The 23,186-nt window shown below is 38.0% G+C and overlaps 1 protein-coding gene across 1 annotated transcript in view; it reads right to left on the bottom strand.

Annotated features, from left to right (window-relative positions):
* Positions 1-233: 233 nt before the first annotated feature.
* OSTM1 (osteoclastogenesis associated transmembrane protein 1) overlaps positions 234-23,186 on the bottom strand; it is a 35,624-nt gene continuing 12,671 nt past the window's right edge. Inside the window, exons 3-6 of the mRNA XM_082730528.1 lie at positions 18,441-18,538; positions 9,997-10,164; positions 7,876-8,041; positions 234-2,852 (exon numbers count right to left, since the gene is read on the bottom strand). Coding sequence (XP_082586654.1) covers positions 2,797-2,852; positions 7,876-8,041; positions 9,997-10,164; positions 18,441-18,538 — 488 coding nt within the window. The 3' untranslated portion in view covers positions 234-2,796. The remainder of the gene's footprint in view (positions 2,853-7,875; positions 8,042-9,996; positions 10,165-18,440; positions 18,539-23,186) is intronic.

Here is a 23,186-nt window from a genome sequence, read left to right as displayed (position 1 = left end):
ATACAATGTCAAGTCTTTGGTCAGGAAAGCAACCCCAACTGTATATAATGTTCTGGGAAAACATTTCACTTTATAAGGAGTACGCTGCAGTAGAATTAGAGCCCATCCGTGAAACATTAGAAAATGCCGTCCCCTTAGAAGTAACATTTACCAACTAAACTCTGGTGTTACTGATTTAGAGTTACTTTAGGATAGCTGATGCTAGTTCAACCTCTCAAATCCAACAAAAAAAATAAATAATCCACAAGCACATTTTTATTTACAACAAAATTATTAGATGGTACTTTTAAGATTTTATTTATTTATTTGACAGAGATCACAAGTAGGCAGAGAAGCAGGCAGAGGGGGAAGCAGGCTCCCTGGTGAGCAGAGAGCCTGATACAGGGCTCGATCCCAGGACCCTGGAATCATGACCTGAGCCGAAGGCAGAGGCTTTAACCCACTGAGCCACCCAGGCGCCCCTAGATGGTACTTTTAAAGTAGGCACTTAAACTCAATGCCTGAAAAACTGAAATGTGATGTTCAACTACATCTGAAGTTTTAAAAATGCATTTAAAAATCAAATATGGCTTGGAACGCCTGGGTGGGTCAATGAGTTAAGCATCTGAATCTTGATTTTTTGGCTGAGATCACGATCACGGGGTTGTGAGATCACGCCTTGCACTGGGCTCCATGCTGAGTGTGGAACCTGCTTAGGATTCTCTCCCTCCTTCCTTCTCTTACCCTCCCAACCCCCTTGCTCTGTTTCTCTCTCAAAACAAAACAAAACAAAAAACATTAAAAAAACAAATATGGCACTGCAGTTTCCTTAAATTACTTCCTTTATTTCAAAGTGTCAAAAAGCTAAAGATTATCTTACGCACACACATAAGCTATGTGTCTCAGAATTTGAAACTATGCAAAGAATTTTTCAGTATCACCTAAAAATGAAGTATCTACACACTTTAGTGTAATGCTTAATACTTACTTTTGAAATCTATTGCTGATGCTACTTCTAATGACCAACGACTCAACCAGAAAAATAGTAAAGGTTGTTTTTTCTTTTCTAAAGTGCTTATTAGCAACCATATCCAAAAGCAATGGTTTTTAGAAACACATAACATTGAAAGGTGATCAAAGAGTCACTACTTACAGATTCAAATATGCCAGTTTGTAACTCTGCATATGTAAACTGGGTTTATCTGCATTAATGGAAGATTGCTTTCAATGGCCCTCAACTCTATGCTTCAAATCAAGACAGTGCTATTAGTATCAGCAGCGTGAACAGTGACAGTGGAATAAACCCCAGCACATTTTAAGTGGATCACAGCAGACTAGAAAACCTGTAACAGCTTCTGGATATGTTATATATCCAAAGATGAGTCTTACTCACTCTGCATACACAGTAAACATGAAAAAAAATTCAAAACTTTCTTACCTCATTATAGAGCAGTTACAATATACAAAGGGATTAAAATTCTTCTACTATTTAACCTAACTCTTACTTCTATATAGAGCAGACTTCATTCTCTCAACATTTAAAACAAAGCCTATTTTCACCAAGAAAGCAAGAAGGAATTAACAAATGAAATACCTAGCACTAAAAACCTGAGGAAAAAAGTGATGCCCAATTCTGAAATGAAACTTTTTTTAAAGAAAGTTTGATTTAAACATTCCAAAATAGAATTTGCTTTCTGACAGTGAAACATCTGACTTCATTTCCATCATGTCACATTTATCTGTTTAAATAACTTAGAAAAAAAAAAAAAAACATCTTATCCTAAATGCTTTCTGCATCAGACTCTCATCTTAACTCATGCCCTCAACATGAACCATTCAACAGTCTTATGGTGCGCGTCCCCTCAGGTCCTTCCCTATCTATTTTCTGAGCCTTAAGTTCTTTTTATCCCTCTTTTCTTTCCCTTCCAAAAATCTTCATATAACCCAAGAGAAACTTGATTTTTTAAAAAAACCACAACTTAAATATATTGTGATAATGCTACGTTTGACTTAAAGTAGTAATAAATTATAAATTGCCAAATAGCTTCATGTAATTCACAATGCAAATCCCTAGTAGAAAAAGAATCCATCTTGCCCTGAATACAATACAGCAGTCCAGTGATTTCAAATTACTTATGAAATAAAGACAAAAATAAGGTGCAAAATACTATTTATAAAAGTTAAGTAAGAAACCAGTTACCATATATCTTTTTACAAAGATAAATGTAATGTGCCTTCCTGCTTCTAAAAATTGCTAGGGAGGTTTATAATTAGTGGTTTCAAAAGTGACTTTAAGGAAACTAGAGATTGAGTCACGTATTATTTATAATATATATGATATTAAATATATATGTAACAATAATACTGCAATGGTGAATTTGATCTTTGGACCGGCTACTTTTGGCAAGTATATTTCTTTTTCCAAAGTCTTTGCTATAACTGATTAATTTTTAAATGTTAGTTTTCAAAAACTCTGCTACTTAAGTACTACATTAATAAGGAGATACCAGAAGTCTCAAAGAGTAATAATATGCCTACAAAATAAAATGAAGATTGTTCTTGCACCTTATGTTATTATAACAAATACACTTTAAAACAGATGACATTGCTAGGCCTGGATATTAAAAATACCCAAACCCTTAAAAAGGGGATGGAAAAGGAAAGAAAAATGGAAAATTCTTATTTAAAAATAAATCCGCAGTTCTTGCATTTCTTAGGAACTTGACTTGTCAAAATCAGTTTATCTTCTTTTGGACCAAGCTGTATCTTCCACCATTCATCTACGGAACATGATGTTAATTCTCCGTTTTGTAGATTTCAGTTTGAATTTTCTTGAATGTTTGCAAAGCTGGTACTGGACTTGAGACGTTTGGCTAGATAAATCAGAAGTATTATATTTTAAGCATAAATTATCCAAACATAATTATTATTTTTGTGTAAACTGTAGTATTCACTTATTAACTCTATGTTTGAATCAGAATAGATGATTTTCAATAGAAAATGGAATCAATTTTCTAAGAATCAAAGCCTAAGCCTATTTTCTTCCACCAACCTCAAAAAACATAACTTTGCTTGAAGCCATATATGCCTTTGTTAGAAGCAGTACCAAATAAAACAGACATAATTTATATCATCCTGAATATTATAATCTCAAATATGTAATGCAGCTAAGAGTACTCTACTTAAAAAAATGGAAGTGCTATAAGGTACAATAATATAATGACATATTTAAAGTCGAAGTTAGAAATTCAAATCTAGATTTCTCTTAAAATAATTCTGTAATGTCAAAAAAACTGTCAAAGTAGAAAAAAATTTAAATGGCTTACAAAGAAAAGTGAGTCATATTACACACACAGACACAGGCACACAAATATATATATGGCTGTTAATAAAATATATACAATCCATTTTGATTACAATGCCAATGGGACTGAGTCATTAGGGTTAGTAAAGAAAATCATGCTCTTTCACTTGATAATACTCATGCTGATAGTTAAACATCGATGTTTCTCATGTTCCAGGAATGAAAAACAACCGTGCTGGAGTAAAAGTATCTTACTTGGCATAAGGAGGAATCTCTCCACTTTAGAGGTTTTTCAACATGAGAGTGGAGATTGTGAGTTTGAAGGTCTGCAATGGGACCCAGGCACCAACTTTTTTGTTCTGCTTTAAAGCTCTGCACACAATTCTGATATGCGCTCAAGGGTGAAAACCAGTGTTTTAGTTTCCATCACAGCCTCTGCTGGTTTTCACTCTGAGCGCAAGATGACAACGTAACGTTCCGGACCAGTGTATTGCTTCAGGCTAAACTAAAGGGCAACTGAACCTAAAAAACAGTCCAAGCTAGGAGTCTACTCTTAAGCCTTCTGTGGATTTGGAAGGCAAACTAAATTAAGAGGGCTTTATTTTTATTATTGTCATGCTGTTTAAAACCACTAGAAGTAATCTAGCTTCCTACTAAGTACCATATTAAACGAACCAGGTGGCAATATCAATGAGTGCATAGATCTCCAACTTCTTTGTTTCCTTATTCTCTGATAAATCCCTACATCCTTCAAAATTCTACCCCAGGGGATACTAAAAACAAAACAAAACAAACAAACAAACAAAAAAACTCAGTTCTACCCAAGAGATCATCATCTAATGATGAGTTCCAACATCCCAAATGCAGAGTTAGTCTTACTCTCCTAGTCTTATTCCAACCACACTGTATACCTCCACTACATTTGTTGTAGTAACTGGATTACAGCAGTGTGTTCTTTGAGGGTATTTATTGTGCCTTGTTCCTTTTTTTAATCTCTAATTCCTACCACAGGACTTAACAAATGGGGGCATAAAAAATTGTGGCATAAAGAAAAGTAAGTAACAAAGTCCATCAGGTAACAGCATAAGAACTGTTTGCTTATACTAGCATTTTCTTAAATTCATAAATCAATTCATAAACAATGCTTCCAGGAAACATTAATAGGTGTTATGCAAAAGTTCTACTGTCAAGTTTTGGGAATGTAATCTTAGAGCCTTTAATTTATATTCAGGTACATTATAAAGATCATAAGAATTTCACAGGATTAGTATTTTAAGGAACACACTCTAGGAAATACTATCATTCAATACAATGTTCTTTTATTCAATGAATTTTTTTTTAAGATTTTATTTATTTATTTGACAGAGATCACAAGTAGGCAGAGAGGCAGGCAGAGAGAGAGGAGGAAGCAGGCTCCCTGCTGAGCAGAGAGTCCGATGCAGGGCTCCATCCCAGAACTAATCCCGGATCCTGGGATCATGACCTGAGTCGAAGGCAGAGGCTTTAATCCACTAAGCCACCCAGGTGGCCCTTGACGAATATTTTTGAGCGCCTACTATAGGCCTGGTACTTTCTAGATGCTGGTGATACAGTGATGAACAAGATAAACAAAATCCTTATCCTGATGGAGCTTACAATTGAGTCAACTGTAAGAGATAAACTAAGTAAAAAATAAATGAGCAAACAAATAAGGTAGAAAATAAATGAAAAAGTTCATTTAAAAAAGTAATTAAGTATCATTAAAGAAAGATTATAGATATAGGAGAATTAAAAGAAGGATGTATTCTTATAGGGTCATAAAACGTAACTTAAAGTAAGTAATCGCGGACCTACGACCTGGATGTTAAGGGGTCAGTCAAGGGAAGTAGGGAGGGCCAGTACAAAAACTTTGGGAAGCAGGCAGTGTCAATGAGTCCAATGTTTGAGAGGAGCAGAAAGAAGGCCAGCCTACCTACATAGAGCCTCATGAGCAAAGAGAGAAGATACAGTGAGTTTAGAAAGGTAGATGGGAGACCAGGTCACACAGTTAGAAGTTAAGTTTCAAAGTTATTCTAGATGCAACAGAAACATATGAAGGGTTTTAAGTCAGAGAAAAACATAGTACGATTTGTGTTTAAAAAATTACTCTAGGGCGCCTGGGTGGCTCAGTGGGTTAAGCCACTGCCTTCGACTCAGGTCATGATCTCAGGGTCCTGGGAACGAGTCCCGCATCGGGCTCTCTGCTCACCAGGGAGCCTGCTTCCCTTCCTCTCTCTCTCTGCCTGCCTCTCTGCCTACTTGTGATCTCTCTCTGTCAAATAAATAAATAAAATCTTAAAAAAAAAATTACTCTAGCCACTATACGATGAATGGTTTGTAGTGGGTCAAAAAAATGGAAGCAGGGATACCAGTTAGGGGACTCCCGCATGGGTGGTTACGAGATGGGATGACTTGGGGCAGGGTATTATCACGAAGGTACAGAAAAGATAATTTAAGAAACATTTTTGGAAGTAGGGCTATTGGTACTTGTTGATGGTAGTGAAAGGCGTGGGAAAGAGAATATGGGAAGAGGGAAATAAAAAAAGAAAAGAATTAAGAAATTAAGGCTAACAAGGTTTGTGGCTTGTACAAACAGATGGATAGTAGTGCTTTAGAAAACAAACATACAAAAACCCTGATCAGAAGCAGTAAATATCTTCCACAGAGTTAAATTATTTGCAAAATAGATAAGATGCTAAACTTTGAAAGTACACCAAGTCCCGAAAAATAAAGTTTTTCAACAGTGAGTTCCCTGCAACACTTTGTCATTATTCTAAATAAGTGCTTTTAGGACTGAGTTATTACCTATATTACAGATTGCTAGTGATCTTTGAAAAGCTTTACTAAATACCCTCATATTAAAGATTCTTCCCTCTATTAGCTAGCTTCTCAAGGAGACAAAACATTACAAATTCAGTTAAAACTGATTTGTAAGTGGGGCGCCTGGGTGGCTCAGTTGGTTAAACCTCTGCCTTCGGCTCAGGTCATGATCTCAGGGTCCTGGGATTGAGCCCCGCTTTGGGCTCTCTGCCAGCAGGGAGCCTGCTTCCTCCTCTCTCTCTCTGCCTGCCTCTCTGCCTACTTGTGATCTCTCTCTGTCAAATAAATAAATAAAATCTTTTAAAAAAAACCTGATCTGAAAGTAACCTTTTTTTAGTTAGATATATTAGAAGTGAGGTTAAATAAACTATGAAGAACTAAGAAAGGCTAGACAGAAATTTATTGGGAGGGAGGGGTGCCTGGGTGGCTCAGTCAATTAAAGATCCCAACTCTTGATTCCAGCTAAGGCCATGCTCAGTGCAGTCTGCTTGAGGTTCTCTCTCCCTCTGTCCCTACCCCTGCTCATGCCCACTCTCTAAAACAGGTAAAGCTGAGAGGAAGAAAGAAAGAGTACGAGAGAAAGAGAAAGAAAGAAATAGAAAAAAAGAAAAATTTATAAGGGAAAGAATTTTTATTTCATAGGTTCCTAGACTAGAGTAATTTTTAAGAGAAAAAAAGCCTAACATTTTTCTTTTTTCTTTTTTTTTTTTTTAAGATTTTATTTATTTATTTTACAGACAGAGATCACAAGTAGGCAGAGAGACAGACAGAGAGAGAGGAGGAAGCAGGCTCCCCGCCGAGCAGAGAGCCCGATGCGGGACTCGATCCCAGGACCCTGAGATCACGACCCGAGCCGAAGGCAGTGGCTTAACCCACTGAGCCACTCAGGCGCCCCCTAACATTTTTCTACAAAAGGTATTCTCTATTTAAAAAATTAAAATTACTGGGGCGCCTGGGTGGCTCAGTGGGTTAAAGCCTCTGTCTTTGGCTCATGATCCCAGGGTCCTGGGATTGAGCCCCGAGTCGGGCTCTCTGCTCAGCGGGGAGCCTGCTTCTCTTCCTCTCTCTCTGCCTGCCTCTCTGCCTTCTTGTGATCTCTGTCTGTCAAATAAACAAATAATCTTTTAAAAAATAAATAAAAATTAAGATTAAAATTACTAAGGGATAAGCCCATATCTTCATCCTGATAATAAATGAGAAACCATGACACTTAGAAGCCACTCTTCTTCAGCTAGATGGGATTTTCTAGTTAGTGCTTTTTCTGCTTTGCCCTGTTTAATGGGGAGTATGTGTTGAGCACATGCTGTATTTCAAGTATTGATCTTGCAACTAGGATTCTAATTTGTTCATAAATCATCTGTGTTTTCACCATGTTTCTACATGCCTTTTTAGATGGCTTTCTAGGTGGCTCTGCAATGGCTTCAATGGGCCTAACAGCTGTCTATCTCCCTACTATGGCCATTTCAAGTCTGCAAAACCTTTGTTGCTATTCTTTTGTTGCTACCAGCTTTATTCCATGCTTTCTCAATTAAAACATCCGAAAGATCCTGTACTGTTGACTTTAATTATCTGTAATTATAAACTCCTTACATATCTCTTCTATTAGTAAATGTAACTAAAATTTGAAGTAAAGAGCTTTTTTAGCTTAATACAGTTTGAGTTTGCAGAGCATATACATCATTTCTAAAACAGGCCTAAGTGTTTAAAATACAGGTGTTAGCTAAATAAATAAACAGTTATAAAAAGGAACTTACGTAGAATGAGTTTGCGTTTCTTCTGCTCTGAATGAAGAAAGCTACTGAGGTAAAAGACAACAGGTAGAAAGAGAATAAACACAGAAACAGCGATGACAGGCACTGTGTCACTGCAAGGGACTGAACAATTGAAAGTTCGACTCCAAAGTTTTCGGGTAATATTCATCTGGAACAGTAACAAAAAAATTATTTTATTTTACATTTAATTTGTCTTTAATTCATATAATTGTTTTATTAATAACATAACAGGCATCCAGAATTTAAATATATATCCCTAAAAAAATCTATTGATAGTTGAAGACAATTTCTTCTGCCAGGGAAGTTCAGTCATTATGTAAGTTCACAGTCACTATGTAAGTTTATATCCATATAGAAATTTCATATTCTAAATTCACAGCACCATCCAAAGAATGCCAACCTTCACAGATCGCAAACAGAGAATCTGTAACAATATGAATATGGTTAGACCATGCTTCATTCATTAAAAAAGACTGAAAAGGGTAATTATGTGAGGTGATGGGTGTGTTAACTCGACTGTGCAAACCATTTCACAATGTGTGTATATCAAATTATCACACTGTACACTTTAAATATATTACAATTATATTTGTCTATTATACCTCAATAAAACTAGGGGGAAGGCTTACAAAAAAACAAAAAACAAAAACCTTTTTTCTTATGTTACATATAATCTCACTGAGCTTGCCGCATTATTTTTAGACTGGAAAGAAAAATATCAACTAAATATAGCTGCTCTTCAAGAGATGATATCTATGAAATGTTTAGCATATTACCCAAGATATTATAAAAGATTCATATGGCAAGCAACTTAAGTACATAATATCTAATGAGTCATGGAAATTGTATTAGATAATATCTTATTTAGCAGCATACAGTAAAAACTGACATTTAGGGTCAGCAATACCTCATTTTCACTGAGCCCATGGTTTCTGTTGAACATGCTAAGTGATATATGGAAACTCTCAAATTTAATGTTGAAAATAAATTGAATAACGTTCTTGCCTGAATTTTGTCTGAGATTCGATTTGCAATTGGTGCTTTGTATGTTTTCTGCTAAGTTTTGTTTATTATAAGAAGGATGTTCTAAAACGGGGTCATGTTGATGTCCTGTGTAAACCAACTTATGTCAGAGAATCAGTATTCATTTTTCTTTATTTTAAAAATTATGAAATAGACTATTATTCTTAAAACATATATTTAGTATTTATAGAGAGCCTATTGGAAGCCAGGTACTAATCCAGACATTAGAGCAGTAAAAAAACCAAAAATCCCCATGGAGCACCCATTTTAAGTTTGATATTAAGTGCTTTTTACCATCTTGAATATTATTGATGGACTATAGTTCACTCTGAGCTGTTTCACATTCATCATTCTCAACCATTAAGTTTATCAATTTGGACCTTAAGCTCTCTTTGAGCCAATTTCTCTTCCCTTGGATGCCTCAAAACTCAGGCACCATAGTCCCATAAAAAGGCAGGAACGCCATCTAGTGGTGCCCCATGTGAAGGCAGCCTATACCATGGAGGAAAAGGCTCTTCTTGACCAAACCATACACATTACCAATAGGCCCACTACATGCTAGGCACTGGGCTAAATACTGAATAGCAAACAAAAAAGGACATGAGGTCCTTGTCCTCACGTGGCTAATTTTTTAGTGAGGGGTGACAGGCTATAAATAAGAAAACAAATTAAAATTTTCAGATTTATAAAATAAAAGCAGTGGGGTATAAATGGTTGCAGAAACACAATGATAGCAAACCAAAGACTTCTTTAATCAGCAACAAGTGCACAAAAACTGAAATGTAAACTTATAACACCAATGCCTCTGCAAATGAAACATATCAAACTTGAAAGACCAAAACAAAAAAACCCTTGAAAGACCAAATATACCAAATTCTCAACTCATTTATGAAGTACTTGATTAGTGTCCATTTTAGTTTGATAGATCAGGATATTCTAAAATTTTACTACTTATAACCAGTAATTCCTAGTTGAAGACAGCATATACAGATTCCAACATACTCTAAAGGGAATAATGATACTGAAGGCATAATCAGCAACACCACAAAATATACATCATATCAGAAGTGAATTACTTACTGCATCTTCCACATCAATGCATAAATGTGTTCCAGATTCAGCCTTATTCTCAAGTTCATTCATTTTCTGCATTTCGTTGTACAAACTACTCAGAGTTTTGTATGCTTCACGACAGTTTTTGCAAACTTCTGAATAGTTCCTTAACTGCTGAAGACTGTGAATGCTCCCCTAAAACATCAAAGGCACATATAATATACATTACATCTCTTTAACATAAGCTATTTGGCCTCCTAGAGTACAAGTACAGGAAAAATATAGCACATTGAAGTATGGAGCTATGATGCTAGACAGATTAGTAAATCACTGTTGAGCCTCAGTTTTATCATCTATAATATATTGCTACCACTACGGGTATTATAGATCTCAAGGACTAGAGACCTGGTATGAAAGGCAAACATATAGCAAAAACCAGGGGCGCCTGGGTGGCACAGTCAGTTAAGCATCTGACTCTTGGCTTTGACTCAAGGCATGATCACAGGGTCCTGGGATCAAGCCCTGCAGTGGGCTCCACGCTCAGTGTGAGGTCTGCTTGAGATTTTCTCTCTCCCTCTTGTCCTCCCACTCATGTTATCTTCCTTTCTCTCTAAAATAAATAAAACCTAAAAGAAGGAAGGAAGGTGGGCGCCTGGGTGGCTCAGTGGGTTAAGCCTCTGCCTTCGGCTCAGGTCATGATCCCAGGGTCCTGGGATCGAGCCCCGCATCCGGCTCTCTGCTCAGCAGGGAGCCTGCTTCTCCCCCTTTCTGCCTGCCTCTCTGCCTACTTGTGATCTCTGTCAAATAAATAAATAAAATCTTTAAAAAAAAAAAAAGAAGGAAAGAAGGGAGAAAGAAAACCACCGTACTAGCCACTGGTAACAGAGAACAGCTCAGATGCCAAATTACTAATGCCTAAATACCAAAAATTTCCTAAATAATTTGGTCATTATCTAGCTTACTCTCACAGAATAAATAAAATACGTCCTTGCCTGAGCTGACTTAACACTGAAGTCTGCCTTACTGAAACAGAGGGGACTTTATTAATGGAGAAGGAAAATGCACCAAAACTATATCCCCACTCCACTCTCTCATCCCCAGGCTTGTAATCCAGGCCTCTCTAGTCAACAAAAAGGGACTAATGCCAAAGAATTATATAACCTGACATGAAGGTAGTGGATATAACATATAAGATATTATATTACTGAATCTCAACCTTTTCTACTTCCCGAACCGACATTTGTCTTTTCAAGAACAAGTTTGCTAACCAGTCAGTTCACATTCCTGCTTTCTCTTCCCCTTATTCTTTACCTTAGAGCCTAAAGGAAAATGCTGGAATGAAAGAAAAGAAGAAAAATTAAAGGAATTAAACTGATGTAGCCCCCACAATGCTACCCTCACCATCTATCTGACAGAGAATCAGTCTCCTTAGTTTTGCCACAAGAAAAGCTTTTCACAGAACCATGGTGCATTTAGCTAAATGTGTTAGGTCAAATATACAGCACAGAACCTTGAAGGGGGAATGTAATTTAGCCACTGATATGAAAATGTAAAACGCACATATCTTTTGACAGAATAATTTCACTTCTAGGAATCTACCAGACAGTTAAAGTCAGAGGAATACTCCAAGTTACATGGAAAAAAAGACATGTTTGTAATCGTAAAATCTCCATCAACATGGAGACTGACTGAATAAACGACTGCAGAGCCTAACGATAAAAAGCTTTGCAGTGCTTGAAAGGAATGAGGAAGTAGCATTCTGGGAAGAGGATGACAGAGCCCAGTGCCTTAAGAAAGGTAAATCCAGGCACTTGAGTAACACCTAAAATAGAAAGAGGTGACATGCAAGTCTTCTCACAGGAAGGTGATACTGTAAGACAAGCTACAATACCTGCCCCAGAGGGACTCACCAGAACCAGTCCCTTGTGAACCTTGATCCTCTGAGCCCACTCACTGTCCTCTAGAGATGCAACAGGCGAGCACAGTAGCCCTAACTTGCCAGCAAATCCATCCACAAAAAAGTCTTTCCACAGCCACTGAGACAGTACAGGTTTCCAGAGAAGCCATCTACAATCACTTAACTACCCCAAATGGATCTGGTTTGGAATAAACCCACATCCCAGCCCAGTCACTGAGCTTGGAGCCACTGCCACAGCCCACATCACCAGTTTCATTGCTACCCTTGAAAGAGGACTTCGTTACTTCCCTTCTGACTCAAACTTTTTAGTAGGGTTTTTCTTTGCTATTGGTCTCTTGACTCAAGTGGAAGACCCTAAGGGCAGAGCATCCCCTAATGGGAGCCAACAGTACCCCCTGAAGCTTCAAGAACTGCCCTAGCCTGTAAGACGCCCCCCCCAAATGATTCCATGAAAATGATCCATTTGACCTTCAAAGACTCCCTGCAGGTATCCGCCCACCTTTGCCCCACATTTTCCTTATATAAACCTGAAAGGAGTTTTGGCAGGCACTTAGGTGACAGTCTTTCAGAGGCTAGCCCACCCCCCATTCCCCACCCCCGCCCCACTCCCCAGTGTAGGCCTCACGGAAATTCCTTTCTGGTTTCAACACCATCACCATTCATTTCTCTGCCTTTGGATTTAGTCAGCAATGAGTGGCCAAATTTGGTGTGCTTGGGACCCCCGGAGCCAGGTGCTCTCACACCCCTGCGTCCCAGTACACCACTGTCTCTTTAGCTAGTTCCCTTACACACACACACACACACATACACACACACACACACACTACCTTTAATATCCCCAGAACTCAGTCTTTGGGGCTTCTTTATATCATCATAGCTTCACTCACTCACACCCAGTCTCACGGCTTTAAATGTCATCTGTACCTGATCTGACGATTCTCAAATCTCTATCTCCAGCTCACACGTCCCCCCTGTGCTCCAATTTCATTTATAATACTATTCAATATTTTGACTTAGATACTTAATAGCTATTCCATCTTAACTTGTTCAAGACAGAATCCCAATCCCTTACAACCAGTCTTTCCTGAGGCTCCATCACTCTCTCAGCTACTCAGAGCCAAAAGCCTAGGAGAACCCTGGTTCTTCTTCCTTTTCCATCAGCCTCCACCATTCTCAGGAATTACCCAATCTACCAGCAAGTCCTCTTAGATACACTTCCAAAATATATCCTGATCTACGTTTCTCCAACACTGCAGCCAGTACCCCAGTCCACACCATCTCTCTCCTGTGACAGCCTCTTAATTAGGTTTCTTCTTTCCATTCTTGCCTAGGTTCAACTGAGTTTCTCCACAGGGCAGCCAGAATGCTGTATTAACATGCAATTCATATCATGTCACATTCCTGATTTAAATGGCTTCCCATTGTGCTTAAAATTCAATCCATATTTCTTCCTTTGTTCTGCACAGCTCTACATGATTTGGCCTCTGCCTATCTCCCCATATCACATTCACATATGCCCACTGTGCTCCAGCCAAATGGGCCTTCTTCCTATTCCTGGCACATCCAAGCTTATTCTCTTCCCCAAGGCCTTTATCCTTGCTTCTAAGGAAAACATTGTTCCTGTGGCTGACTCTACCTTATTTAGATCATCTCAAAATTCACCTGCTTGGAGAGGTACTCCCTGCCCACCTAATGCAGTATACTACACTCCTTTTCCGGGACTCATTACTCTTAATTACCTCATTTCTTTGTTATTAATCTTACTCGTACTAGGACATAGTTCATACAAACAGAAATCTTACCTGTCTTGGTTACTGCTCTATCCTCAGTGCCCAAAACACTGCCTCCTGGCACATAATCAGTGCCCAATAAATGTTTGTTAAAGTGAGTGCATAGAGCCTGCTTGAGGGAACTTTTGAAAGCCAAGCTACAGAAACCAAACTCTCCATGGAGAGAGAGAGAGAGATTTCTTCCAGCCCTCCCAATCTGGTACAACCATCCTATTACATTACCACATAAGCACATAAGAAAGTAAGACACGCCTAATAATAGATAGAAAAAGAAAACAAAATAAAATAAATTTTAAAAGAAACAAGCAAATAAAATTATTCAAAGGGAAAATAGATTACTAGGCAGCAGAGCCAATGCTTCAGTGAAAAAGAATTCATTCAACAAACAGGAGGGAACTTTTATTTATTTTTTAAAAGATTTTATTTATTTATTTATTTGACACAGAAAAAAAAGAGAGAGAGCACAAGCAAGGGGAACAGCAGGCAGAGGAAGAAGGAGAGGCAGGCTCCCTGCTGAGCAGGGAGCCCCACTTGGGACTTGATCCCAGGACCCTGGGATCATGACCTGAGACGAAGGCAGCCACTTAACTGACCGAAGCCAACCAAGCGCCTCAGGAGAAAAACTTTTAAAAATTAATTACAACCCAATGTATGAAATAAATGTCCCTGCGCCCATATTGATATAAATAAATAAATGTGGAAGAAGTGGCAAATCCTCCTTACAGAAAGATTGCTAAATAATTTAAGTAAAATGCTCCCCCCTCCAAGACTTAAAGCTTAATTTCCCCACCCCCATTCCTGCTACTTCATAACTTGGTTCAAAGAATAGATTATGGAAAGAGGAAGAAAAAGGTAACTTTCCATTGAAGAGACCTGCAAGCACTACCCTGTCCAGGTGATGAGGATAACACCGTCGGGGACAAACCAGGTCATTAGTGTGTATCTCTGACAGGATGTGGTGAGAAGGACACTTCACTTCTGCAGTGCTCTTCCCCAAAACCCACAGTCCCAGTGTAGCCAGGGGAAAAACATTAGACAAACTCAAATTGAGGGACATTCTATAAAATATTTGACCAGTATTCCTCAAAATTATCAGTCATGAGAAACAGGAAAGACTGAAAAATTGTCACAGACCCTAGGAGGCTAAGTATGGTAATAATGGGAAACAGATATTTGGTCTTTGTCCTGGTTCCTGGCACACAGCTCCTAAAAACCTTTGGAGTATGCAGATAAAAAGAATGTCTCTGTATGCTAATCAGATGGCTGGTGGGTGGGGGTCCCTTTACAGCTTCGGGATGCAGACTGTTCACCAGAAAGCATGATTGGAGTTTGGAACTTTCAGCCCTACCTCTGACCTCTAAGGAGGGAAGAGGAGCTAGAGACGAAGTTAGTCACCAGTTAACCAATCATGCTTACATAATGAAACCTTCAGGGGTGCCTGGGAAACTTAGTTGGTTAAGCATCCAGCTCCTGGTCCTGGCTCAGGTCCTGATCTCAGGGCACTGGGATCAAGCCCCACATCAGACTCTGCCCTCAGTGTGGAGTCTGCTTGAGATTCTCTCTCCCTCTCCCTCTGCCCCTCCTGCTTGTGCTCTCTAAAATAAATAAATCTTTTAAAAACATTTTTAATAATTATTAAATCACAAAGATATCTCAATAAATTCCAAAATATAGATAAGCTACATTTACTGGTCACAATTTCAATAAAACTTGAGATGTACTAATGCAAATAAAAGAAATCACTCCTATTAAAAAACAATCTTCCAAAGAATTCTTAAGTCAAAGAACAAATCAAAATTAAAATCAGAAATTTAGAAATAAATGCAATGTAATCCCTTTATATCAGAATCTATTTTCAGAAAGGCCAAAGTTATAAACTTTACAACCTGAAAATTATTTTATTGTTGAGCAAGAAAAGCTGGAACAAAATTAACCAGTCAACTCAAAGAACTAGAAAAAAGACAAAATTAGGGGTGCTTGGGTGGCTCAGTGGGTTAAAGCCTCTGCCATCGGCTCAGGTCATGATCCTAGAGTCCTGGTATGGAGCCCTGCATGGGGGTGTGGGGGTGGTGTCTATGCTCAGCAGGGAGCCTGCTTCCCCCTCTCTGCCTGTCTCACTGCCTACTTGTGATCTCTGCCTGTCAAATAAATAAATAAAATCTTAAAAAAAAAAAAAAAAGACAAAATTAACTGAAAGATTCCAGGAGGAATTAATAAATGCAAAAGAATAAACAAACACATTAAGGGGGAAAAAACCACTCAGGAAATAATAAATAAAACCAAACACAAGTTTTTGGAAATATCAATAAAAACGAACATACCCTTAAACCTAAAGAAAACTCAAAGGAAGAAAGAACTCACAAAAAAATAGCATTTGGAATAAGAAAGGGAATGTAGCTACATATACGATAGAAATTTTAAAGAGTGACCAGTTACTTGTTATCCTGGAATGGATCCTTAAACAGAAAAAGGACATTAGTGGGAAAAGTGGGAAAATCAGAATAAAGTCTGGCACTTCGCTAACAGCTCTGTACCAATGTTGATTTCTTTGTTTTGACAAGCAGACCATGGTACCATAGGCTAACATCTGGGGAAACTGGGTCAGCAATATACAGGAATTCTCGGCGTTACCTATGCAACTTTTCTGTAAATCTAAAATTATTTCAAAATAAAACATTTTAAAAGAAAGTAACCCATGAAAATCTGTGGCGGGAGAAGAAAAGATGTCATTCACAAGGGCACCCAAAGCAATAGAATAACTTGGAATAAGCGTTGGAAATAAAACCTATATGAAACTAAATAAATCAGTAAGACTGTGTTAGAGGACATTTAAAAAGTAGAGAAAAATGGTGGTTGCTGGGGGCCGGAGGAGGACATGCGGAATCACTGCTTCATGGACACAGAGCCTGAGTTTGGAAAACTTCTGGAGATGGATGCTGGTGATAGTTGCACAACAACATGAATATACTTAATGCCACTGAACTGTAAGTCTTATATTCTATTTTACAGCAATAAAAAGATAATATACCATATTCCTAAACAGGAAAGCTCAGTAACGTAAACATGTCAATTATTTCCGAATGATGGATCTAAATGTAATGTAATTGTAATAAAATCTTAAAAATGATTGAATTTTTTTTAAATTGGTTCTATGATTCATTTCATCAGGAAAAAAGGCTTGGAGTTATGCCTGACATCGTACGCCAAAATATATTTCAGATAGAGAAAAGATGTTTAAATGCAGAAAATGAAACCATTAAATTACTAAAAGAAATCAAAAGAGAGGGCGCCCGGGTAGCTCAGTAGGTAAAAGCTCAGGTCATGGTCTCAGGGCCCTGCTGAGGGCTCCCTGCTCAGTAGGAAGCCTGCTTCTTCCTCTCCTCCCTGATCCTGTTCTCTGTCACTATCTCTGTCTCTCTCAAATAAATAAATAAATAAATAAATAAAATCTTTAAAAAAAAAAATCACAGGAGAAATTTTAAAAATAATCACAAAGTGGGGAAAACCTTCTAATGTGACACCAGGTGTGCAAGCTATTAACATTTTTTTATAAAACTGACCATATAAAAATTAAAACTTTTCTCATAACAAAAAGAAAAGCAGAATGAAAAAATAAACAATAAACTAGGAGAAAATATTTGCAACTAACATCCCAGGAAAAATATTAATTTCCCTAAAACATTCATCAGAACACTTACAACCAAAGAGGAACTGGTCAAATAGACTTGTATATAAAAATTACCATTTGGAGTTTTACAATGTACATTAGTCCCCTAAAGTTCTAAAGTCCTGTAGTAAAGCATTTCCCAACCTTATCAGAACACTGAACCTTTTTTTGTGGCCATGTATTAACACCTTGCAGAACACATCTTGGGACCTGCTTATCTAATAGTTCTTATTCTCAGGGAAATTCCTAATCCTGTGTCATCACATTGATTAAAGAGGAAATCATATATATCTTATACTAAACATTTTTACATGTATTTGCAGGGATTACTTATTTGCTAAGCAAATTCCAAATCTAGGATTTTATCAGAATTCCAATCTCACCCCTAGAAATCACCAGGAAAGTTCCAAGACCAACATTCAAGGGTCAGAGGTGGAGAAAACAAAAACCTGAAAGAGTTTTCTTTTTATTTTTTTTAATATTCTATTTTTTTAAGTAATCTTTTCAACCAACATGGGGCTTGAATTCACATTCCCGAGATCAAGAGTCACATGCTCTACCAACCCAGACAGGCACCCCAAGGGTAGGTTTCTTAAAGGCTACCTTTTATATTATAATTCAGTTACCTTACTAAGCAGTGCCTTTTAAAGCAGGTAAAATACAGTCAAGCAAATACTAAGGCAAAGAATTAGCTGCCTATAGACAGAATCATACGCTGCATTACATAATACCTTATTGCATAAACAAAGCCAAGGTAAATTCCTGTCAGAACAACATTGTGTCTTTAATTAAACAATCATATTCCTGAGTTACTGTGTTCATACTCAGTATCTCATCGGATTCTCGCTATGAAATACTTGAAGGTAGGCAGGATAGATTTTACTGTTCCCACCTTACAAATAAGAAAACTAAAGTTTTGATGATTTTCCTAAGGGCTAGTAATATTAAGAACTTAGCAAAAATTCAGGTCCACTTACTCTTCTACATTGTGTGTATAGGTAAATATCAACAGTTATTGCTAAAAAAAATTGTTGAATTATTCATTAAGCATTTGTACAAGGCAGCGTTTTAATTTCAAGTATCATACAAAAAATACCTGGAGGTTATGCTCAAAGCAGGTCAAGGTTTGATTAAATAGACTGAGGAAGTATTGTGTGCTATTTGATAATTCTTCACTTTTGTTCGTTAAACAATCTGCAAAAAACCAGAAACGTATGTTAATGTATCTCCAGCAAAAATTATAAAATGTCATTTATCTCTCAAGCAATCATCTTCTGTTTCAAACCATAGTGATTCTTTATTCAAACAAGCACTGTGTACAGAAGAGAATTTTTCAGGGTGCCTGGGTGGCTCAGTTGCTTAAGCAACTGCCTTTGGCTCAGGTCATGATCCCGGAGTCCCAGGATCGAGTCCCACATCGGGCTCCCAGCTCCATGGGGAGTCTGCTTCTCCCTCTGACCTTCTCCTCTCTCATGCTCTCTCTCACTGTCTCTCTCTCAAATAAATAAATCACTTTTTTTAAAAAAAGGGAGAATTTTTCAAATACATGAAGCTTAATTACCCCTTTTAGTTTCTAAAAGGTTTTTTTAAATATAACCATTTTCACAAAAATCTTAAAATAATCGCATACTCTGTTTATGAAAGCAATACACCAAATAAAATTTAAATTGATTTTTCATATGCGGTAGTCTTTTTTAAGATTTTATTTTTATTTATTTGATAGAGAGGGAGATCATAAGTAGATAGAGAGAGAGAGGTAGCAGGCTCCCCACTGAGCAGAGAGCCTGATGCAGGGCTCGATCCCAGGACCCTGAGATCACAACCTAAGCCGAAGGCAGTGACTCAACCCACTGAGCCACCCACGTGCCCCCTCATATGCTGTAGTCTTAATCTTGAACATCAGCTATCAAATGCTCACTTAATAAGGGTTCTCTTAGTGCTGTTTGGGCATCAGACTGTTTATCCTACACTAATTTAACCTAAATTCATATGCTTTTTGATCCTTTTTTGTGTCAAATTTAATAGTTCTGTGTCTCTTCCATCTTCACTTCTATTGCATCTAACCTTTTTCAGTTTGCTCTTTTAAATCTATTGAGTTGTGAGACCAGAGAAACAAACTGGTAAGAATCTGGCCTAAAATACTGATAAAGGGGCTTTAAGTAAAGTCTGGAAATAAAACAGAATTATTTTACATGTTTTTTTAGAATCTGAAATAAATGCTATTCCTCTGCAGCTTGATACTCTTGCTTAACATTAGCTCAAGTTCAGTCCTCTTGCTTTCTATTTATCTAGGACGTAGGTGCAAGTGCCTGGCTTCATATCCTGAAACTTGGGGTCAGCCATTTCAGTCTCACTCTTCTGGAGTCCTTGTCCTCATTACATTCCACATACTCAGAAACATCTCTAATCCTGGACAACCTCCAGGTACTTTCTCTACTCCCAATTCTGTTTGCAGCACACTCTTAGAGAAAATTCTAACTCAATTCCAATGCTAATCTCAGGGCTATAAAACAATCCTTGTAGACACCCTACCAATTATTCCACAAGGAAGTTCCAAATATTTTCTAAGCCTTAGTACCTACTCCACTCTACTCTTTTTTTTTTTTTAAGAGTTTTTTATTTGAAAGACAGAGATCACAAGTAGGCAGTGAGGCAGGCAGAGAGAGAAGAAGGGAAGCAGGCTCTCTACTGAGCAGAGAGCCTGATGCGGGGCTTGATCCCAGGACCCTGGGATCATGACGCGATCTGAAGGCAGAGGCTTTCACTGAGCCACCCAGGCGCCCCTACTCCACTCTACTCTTGTCCTTAATTTCAACTGATGGCTGTGTATTATACCCACTCAGGGCTGTCTAATAAGATCTCTCCCAACTGGGAGTGGAGAGACAGGATAGGAAGCTCTTACAATTACCTGGGAGAAAGATGGCAGTGCAAACAGAAAGAATTCAATGGATAAGAGATAGAAAGAGTAGGTAGTGAAAGGTGCTAGAATATGGCCTCCTCAAAATATGCATATAGACTATCTGAGAGAGAGAGAGCAAGTGTGGGGATGGAGGGAGGGGACAGAGGTAGAGGGGAGAGTCTCAAGAAGACTCCACGCTGGACTCGGGACCAGACTCACGACCCTGACATCATGACCTGGAACAAAATCAAGAGTCGGCTGCTTAAGCGAATGGGCCACCCAGGTGCCCCTGGGGTATCAACCACTGGGAACCAACAGAAGCAGGAAAAAAGCTCTAAATCAGGGAACACCATTATGTTTCCTAAGATAAATTTACATTTTTTTAAAAATTTTATTTATTTATTTGACAGAGAGAGATCACAAGTAGGCAGAGAGGCGGGGGGGGGGGGGGGTAGGGAGGATGCAGGCTTCCTGCTGAGCAGAGAGCCCGATACGGGGCTCGATCCCAAGACCCCTAGATCACGTCCCAAGCAGAAGGCAAAGAGGCTTACTGAGCCACCCAGACGCCCCCAAATTTTACATTTATAAAGGAAATTTCCATTTGTAAAGATGTCTCCTTCACGGTGAAAGGAAGTGGACTCTAACAGCTCTAACCAACGGAAAGGCTCTAACTTAAACCTGTACAACCGACCTGACTAAACAACCCTGGTTTATCCTACTTTTCCTAGGTCACCTTCCCATAACTTGCCTCCTCCACCCAGAAGTCCCAAACCCCTTTTCTTTTGATTGGCCTAAGATGATAGGTAGGCCCAAATTCTAGCCATCCCTTTGGATTACTCCCGTCTGTCACTCCCATCAGTAGGACATGTTAATAAACTTGTTTGTTTCTCTCTATCTGTTTTTGGTCAGTCTAATTTAGAATTCCAGCCAGAGAACCTACAACAGGTAGAGAAAAGAGGTTTTCTTTTTCCCTCCCCTACAGGAGACACTAGGCTATGACACACTGTGACATATGCACACGCTCTCATAATATTAAGAGGCAGGCATGATCATTATCCCCATTCTGTAAATCAGGAACAGAGGCTTAGAGCATTAAGGAAGTTGCCTATGGTCACAAAGTTGTTAAGTGAAAAACCTGGAATTCCTATTCTGTCTGATTCCTGAGCCTGCATTTCCAAACACTGTGAAATTAATAAAATATTCACTTATATTCTTTTTTCAAAGATTTTATTTTTAAACAATCCCTACAACCAAAGTGGGGCTCAAACTCACCACCCTGAGATCAAGAGTTGCAGGCTCTTCCAGCTGAGCCAGCCAGGCGCCCCTCCCATCTATATTCTAAACCACTAAAGTTCAATCCTGGGAATCAATAACTATATGCCACTTCTCCTCCCTCCATTACCTATAGATATCTTACCCGACACAGGGATTCCAACAGTCACTACCAACTGATCAGTAGTGGCAACTGACATGATCCTTAAATTTGGTGAGCAGGAGAGCAGCAACCAGCACATTAAAACTCCTTTGTGCAAATTAGAAAAAGACATCTTCTCTGGGCAGAGTAATCACAAAAAGGCACTCTGCCTCCAGAAGCTGAGCTGGAATTCATCCCTATTTACCTGCTTATGCCCAAGCGCAGGGCTTGGTGTGTGCCAGGTATGCATGGGGACCCCTGATGAACCTGTTCCTAGAGTCTTTCCCTCCCTGAACTCTTCTCTGCATTCTGCCCATCTTTATCTTCTCAGGAATGTGAGTCCCATTCAGAGCAATAAAGTAATACACTGAAGATCATACATCAAGTTAGCAAGGCACTGAAATACCAAACATACTTTCATTTAAATAGTCTCTTCCTTACATCACCTTTTCTTTACTATTGGAAAATGTTACTCCATCTGTCAGCTTTCGAAGAGTTCACACACTAAATTCTTTAAAAAAAAAAAAAAGATAACTTAAACCCCTCTTAATCCTGGTTTAATGTTACCACAAAGTAGCCTTGAATCCTTTCACGCAAGGGGCAGTACATAATATATAAAGACAAACACAACTACAAATATGCAGAATATTAGTATTTGGCTGAAACGATTAAACAGGTTTTCTGGTTTTGTAGCTGACATTTTGCAGGGAGTAGTGGGAATACAATTTCATTCATAGCAATTGCACACCCATGTTAATGACCCATGTCATGGCAACTGACACACAGTATGTGGACAGAGGAGTTGGGTCCCTGTACTCTTACAACCAGCCAGTATAAAGAACATGAATGTGAGAGAGCAGTGGCAATTTCTTCTCTACACGGTATGTAATTGAAATAATTTCTTTATAAAAAAGTAATTTATAGGATAATTATGGAAAATAAAAACAAATGAAAAAAATCATTTATAAAGGAAGCTTCCTCTGAACAAAAGAACTTAATCTCTTCTCCTTTACTGACAACCATTCCTTTTTATTTAAATTAATTTGAAAATTAAACCAAAAGCTAATATAGACTGGTCATCTTGTTAAGTACCACATTAATGCAGTACCATCAAAATTTTTTCAATGATCATTAAGAGTGGTATTATAAAGCACAAAGGAGGTCATTTATACAATAGGATTTTAAATGGCTTCATTATTAAAGAGCCCTAACTTTCTGATTTAAAATAAAGTAACTCTAGTAAAATTCCTCTTTTACACTTTTGTAGGAATTGGGAGCATAATGTTATAAGCAGTGAGAAGCTATATATTTTAGAAATTAGTAAGTTAAGGAATATTAATAATAATAAAGCTTCCTATAAGCACCAAGTGAAGTGGTTATTATGAATTTTCCACATCTCAGATAATCAATGCAGCCTCATCAAGGACAGATTAGCATAGCCTCTTTCTCAGTGAGGGCTCGAGCATCAGCTCAAGAGGCATCTTAAGGTGTGGAGGATTCAAGTTAAGATACATAGACCTAAATTATCA

This window comes from Mustela nivalis (assembly GCF_964662115.1).
Source record: "Mustela nivalis genome assembly, chromosome: 5".
Taxonomy (NCBI): domain Eukaryota; kingdom Metazoa; phylum Chordata; class Mammalia; order Carnivora; family Mustelidae; genus Mustela; species Mustela nivalis.
The sequence above is the reverse complement of the archived record's forward strand: the minus strand, read 5'-3'. Positions and strand labels throughout refer to the sequence as shown.